The 5,809-nt window shown below is 39.9% G+C and overlaps 1 protein-coding gene across 1 annotated transcript in view; it reads left to right on the top strand.

Moving 5' to 3' along the window:
- The window catches only part of TIPRL (TOR signaling pathway regulator), a 24,416-nt gene that overhangs the window by 8,726 nt on the left and 9,881 nt on the right, over positions 1–5,809 (top strand). Inside the window, exon 4 of the mRNA XM_011933414.1 lies at positions 3,704–3,835. Within this exon, the coding sequence (XP_011788804.1) occupies positions 3,704–3,835 (132 nt within the window). The remainder of the gene's footprint in view (positions 1–3,703; positions 3,836–5,809) is intronic.

Here is a 5,809-nt window from a genome sequence, read left to right on the forward strand (position 1 = left end):
TACGTAGGCTGGGTGTGGTGGCTGATGCCTGTAGTCCCAGCACTTTGGGAGGCTGAGATGGATCACTTGAGCTCAGGAGTTTGAGACCAGCCTGGGCAACATGGTGAAACCCCATCTCTACAAAATATAGAAAAATTAGCTGGGTCTGGTGGCACGTGTCTGTAGTCCCAGCTACTCAGGAGGCTGAGATGGGAGAATCACTTGAGCCTAGGAAGGCGAGGCTGCAGTGAGCTGTGATTGTGCCACTGCACTCCAACCTGGGCGACAGAGCGACACCCTATCTCGAAACGGTGTGTGTTTTACAGTGAGATCTCAATAAATGGCAGCTGTTACTATGATAATATAGTATATCAAGTATTAGGGAACCTAAGTTAATATTGCAATACCAAGAATAAAAGTAGATGTATTATCTATGGTATATTATTATATTAAATAGCAGCCCAAATGGACTAAGGCCTAATAATTTCAATTATCTCTGGAATCCCTGGTGTCTTTTATTTCAGTTGGTTCTGGGTTATGACATCTAGGCTTCTAATTTGCCTCTTTATTTTTGTTTCAGTTCTAGGATGATGATGTTTTTCTTCAGAGAGGATTTTTGTTTAGTTCTGACAGGCGCTTGAGAATATTCATAGTCAAGGACAGAGCTCTGCAAACTTCTTCTGGAAAGAGTCAGACGTAAATATTTTAGGCTTTTTGGGCCTTAGGGTCTCTGTTGCAGCAACTCAGCTGTGCTGTCATAGTCTGCATCACTCATAGGCAATATGTAAATGAATGGGCGTGGCTATGCTTTAATAAAACTTTATGGACAGTGAAATTTGAATTTCATATAATTTCTATGTGTCATGAAGTATTTTTCTTTTGATTTTTTTCCTCCAATTATTTAGCCATTATTAGCTTGCAGCCCATAAAAATAGGTAACAGGGCAGATTTGACCTACAGGTCTTAGTTTGCCTGCCTTGGTCTAGAACCAGAGTTTGAGGTGTACTGGGCCTGCAGATAAGAAGCTCTGAGGCTGGACACGGTGGCTCACACCTGAATCCCAATACTTTGGGAGGCCGAGGCAGGCGGAACACCTGAGGTCAGGAGTTCGAGACCAGCCTGGCCAACATGGCAAAACCCTGTCTCTACTGAAAACACAAAAAAATTAGCCAAGCATCATGGCACGTACCTGTAATCCTCGCTACTTGGGAGGCTGAGGCACAAGAATTGGTTGAACCCAGAAGCCAGAGGTTGCAGTGAACTGAAATGGTGCCACTGCACTCCAGCCTGAGCAACAGAGCGAGACTCTGTCTCAAAAAAAAAAAAAAATGCTCTGAAATTACTATAGCTCTTTAGGGTGTCATCTCCGATTTGGGAGGAAGCAGGAAATTCTCCAGGGTCCTTGCCCTTAGTGAACACTGAGCAGCGATGGCATCAAAAGCTAGCAGGGCCCAGCTTCTTCTCTGGATTAGCCAGTGCTGTGCCTCAGGGCAAAGGCCAGCCAAGTACAGACTTACTTTTCTGGGCTCCAGTCTTTTTCCAGATCTCAGCCCAGTAACTCCATACTGCCTTGGCCATTGGATGCTTTTAGGAAGTTTTTGGTTTTTTTCAGCCAGCTTTTTAAATTGTCTTCAGCAAGAGGGTTTGTCTAGATTACTTATTCTGCCAATACTGTTCCATATATGTATATATATATATTTTTGAGATAGAGTTTCCCTCTTGTCGCTCAGGCTGGAGTGCGATGGTGTAATCTCAGCTCACTGCAACCTCTGCCCTGCAGGTTCAAGCGATTCTCCTGCCTCAGCCTCCTGAGTAGCTAGGATTACAGGTGTTGGCTACCACGTTCAGCTAATTTTTGTATTTTTAGTAAAGACGAGATTTCACCACATTGGCTAGGCTGGTCTCAAACCCCTGACCTCAAGTGATCCTGCTGCCTTGCCTCCCAAAGTGCTGGGAGTACAGGCGTGAGCCACTGCGCCCAGCCCATATGTTTTATATTTAGCTGGTTATTATTTTTTTGTTTTTTTTTTTTAGATGCCTGGGTTCAGAGAGGAGATATGTGGAGTTGAGGAAGAGAGAGCTGAAAAGTATAAAGTTTTAGACATACTTAGCCTTGCAAAAGGAAACATTAGCATAAATAAGTTAAATATGATATCCCTAATTCATGCTTCGTTTTTTGACTTTCTCTTTCAAACATTTTATAAGAACAAGTACGTAAATGGAAAAACTGACAGATTCATTTTGATCAATCACTTACTGAAGGCATACGTGAAACATTAATGAAGCAATTTACTAATGAAAAAATTCACATAATGATTATTTTGGGGAGGGACTCAGGAGTATCTATAAGGAGGATTTAAAGATGTGTTCCTTTGAACTAAAATCAAATAAAAAGGATGGAATATACAAGTGTGTGTATTTAACACTAACTTAAGTTGTGTAACCTTAGGCAGTCCTTGTGGGCAGACCGACTTTTGTTTAACGAGATCATAAACTTACACCTGTGATGCAGGGGACTGGTTATATGCCCTGCCCCTACACTCCAAATCCCTTCCCCTCCCAATTTTCACCTCAGGAGTGGCCTTTTACCTGCTCCGTGCACAGTTGGAACTAAAACTGCTTAGGGCTAAGTGTTATCTCTAAGTGACCCATGGAAGAATTATGGACATTTTTTTACTTCCTGGAAATCATACAAACTGCCACTTCCTTTTCATGGCATCTTTTCCCCCTACATCACTTAATGTTCCCTTAGATTTCCTCCCAAAATCTGTGCAGTGTTGTAAACATCCTTTGTAATTTTCTTCTGATTCTTATCTAGTTATCTCAAATTAGTCTCCATCTGCTAATTTTGTCCATGAGTCAAACGAATGACCTAATCATGACTATTAAGTAAAGCCACATTTACTAAATATCTATGGTTTGACAAGCATTGTTGTGTTTGTTTATGGTAAACCTGTCAAAGTATAAAACAGCTGAGCATTTTGTAGTGAAATTAGATGTGGTAGAAAATGGTATCACAATTCATACTTGGGTGCTGCTCAGGAGACATTGAGTTTAATGAGCTACTGATATTATCTGCCTTAGGATTGTTGATATTTTTGTTGGATTATGTGTGTGCATGTCTTAGAGCTACAAAATAATTCATTGAAAAATTGCCAACTTCATTCAAAACATCTTTGCAATGCTAGGAGTTTCCCTTAGAATTTCTCTACAAGTTCTTGTTCACCTCTTTATTTAAAGCACTTTATTTTGCTGTAGGTTTTGGGGAGTTAGGCTGAGCAAATATCTAACATTCTAATGAAAAAATATTTTTTAAGTTCCATATGAATGTCCTAAAAGTGGCTTTCACAGCACAAAAGTTCTATGACCTTCTATGATAGTAGTAGTTCATCACACTGACTGATTTTTAGGTGATTAATTTTCTCATAGTCACAACAGAAGTTGATTTTAATATGATTTGCATTAAAAATGATAAATTTTTACTGCTTTTTTTTGTGAAGCTATAGTATTGGACATCTGTAATATCTTCAGTTTTTCAGAATCAAGCCATATTCTGATCTTTTATATCTACAGATGACACCCAAATTTAGAACTGTGTGCTCTGGCTATGCAGAAAAGACTGATTGAAAAAACAAAAAACAAAAAAGAAAACTACTTTCCTGTGTCTCTGTAGCTACTCAACTTTTTTTTTTAATGTGCTCCTCCTTAAAATTTTTTCTTTCAGGTTGTACCTACAACAGATCATATAGATACAGAAAAATTGAAAGCCAGAGAACAGATTAAGTTTTTTGAAGAAGTTCTTCTTTTTGAGGATGAACTTCATGATCATGGAGTTTCAAGCCTGAGTGTGAAGATTGTGAGTATTATTATTTTTGTTTAAAATTAATGTTTTTCTTGCATTCTTAAAATCGTACAAAAATATGACTCACTTTGAATAACACTGAGCCTGGCTGGGCACAGTAGCTCATGCCTATAATCCCAGCACTTTGGGAAGCCGAGGCGGGTACATCACAAGGTCAGGAGATCAAGACCATCCTGGCTAACATGGTGAAACCCTGTCTCTACTGAAAATACAAAAAATTAGCCGGGCGTGGTGGCGGGCTCCTGTAGTTCCAGCTACTCGGGAGTCTGATGCAGGAGAATAGTGTGAACCCGGGAGGTGGAGCTTGCAGTGAGCTGAAATCGCACCACTGCACTCCAGCCTGCGTGACAGAGCGAGACTCCACCTCAAAAAAGAATAACACTGAGCCTTAGCATGATGTCATGTACAATTTCACTTAGATCTAGCATATATCTTATTGAATATCTATTATAAAATTCACAAAATATTAGCGTATTCTTAAGGCTTTATTTTAGCAAAGCATTTTTAATAGACCTGTTTATTTGCTTATTCTTTAACTTAAATGAAGACTGTGGCTTAATTTTCACATTTTGGATTAAAAATGATGTTGATAGGATCTGCAGCAGACAGCAAGGTGGATGTCATTTTTCAAAATGACCCATGTGTTATGATTTCAGTACATCATTCAGATACAACTTCAATTTTCAGCACGGTGGTGGGCACCTGTAGTACCAGCTACTCGGGAGGCTGAGGCAGGAGAATCACTTGAACCCAGGAGGTGGAGGTTGCAGTGATCTGAGATCACACCACTGCACTCCAGCCTGGACAACAGAGAAAGTCTCCGTCTCAAAAAAACAATAAATAAAATAAAGCAAATTTGGTTTAGGTTGAATGTCTTTAAATATCACAGACTATTACATAGAATGTATTTATTTTAGTGTACCCTGAAATATTTATATTAAAAGTAGCTATTGGAAACCCTGTGTCATCCAGGCGCAATGGCTCACACCTGTAATCCCAGCACTTTGGGAGGCTGAGGCAGGCAGATCACCTGAGGTCAGGAGTTGGAGACTCGGGAGGCTGAGGCAGGAGAATTGCTTGAACCCAGGAGGCAGAGTTGCAGTGAGCCAAGATCGCGCCACTGCGCTCCAACCTGGGCTTCAGAGTGAGACTCCATCTCAAAACAAGGAAACCTGATATCATATGTTGGTGCTTAGGCAGAAATGTTAAGAAGATAGTGTTTGTCTGGGCCCCTTTTCTCTGCAGAAATTTTTAGTCTCATGGAGATAAAAGTTCTTAGTAGGAACTTAATGATTCTTATCTTCAGTTTCTGCCATTACTACATTCCAAGCTTTAACTATTTTTCTATGCTTCCAGGAAAAAACTCATTCATTCATTTAACAGATATTTCTTGAGCTCTTGCTGTATGCCAGGTACTAATCCTAGGAGCCTTGCATACAGCAGAGCAGACAAAAATTCCTCCTTTACAGTCTAATGGGAGAGCAAGGTTATTTCAGTCCCTTATACTACTTCATAGATTAGTGTTCTCCTCCTTCCTCTCTTCTAATTGAAAAACTTTGTTGAGAGCATTTGATATTTCATTGCCAGGAGTGAGGAAATGGGAACTTGTTTTAAACCCGTACAATAATGATGACTTACTTTGTGGACTGACTTAGGAAAAGTCTCCTGGAGGTTATGAAGCAGCATTAGCTGTGACCAAGTGAGAACCATAACTGTAGAAACAGAGAGCGTGAGAGTAGTAGAAGGCAAAAAGCATTTGTTCAGTACTCTCCTATTGATACTTCAGCCTATAATGTGATTTGTTCTGAAGTGTTGCTGATAAATGTCAATGTGATTACCCACTCACTGGTGATAATAAGCTCAGGCTGTGGCAGAACACAGATCTGGGTTCAAAATCCCAACACCATCATTTGCCAGCTTGGAAAAGTAATTTAGTCTTACTAAGCCTTGTTTCAGTCACTTTGTTAA

Source organism: Colobus angolensis, unplaced genomic scaffold, assembly GCF_000951035.1.
Source record: "Colobus angolensis palliatus isolate OR3802 unplaced genomic scaffold, Cang.pa_1.0 Scaffold126, whole genome shotgun sequence".
NCBI lineage: Eukaryota > Metazoa > Chordata > Mammalia > Primates > Cercopithecidae > Colobus > Colobus angolensis.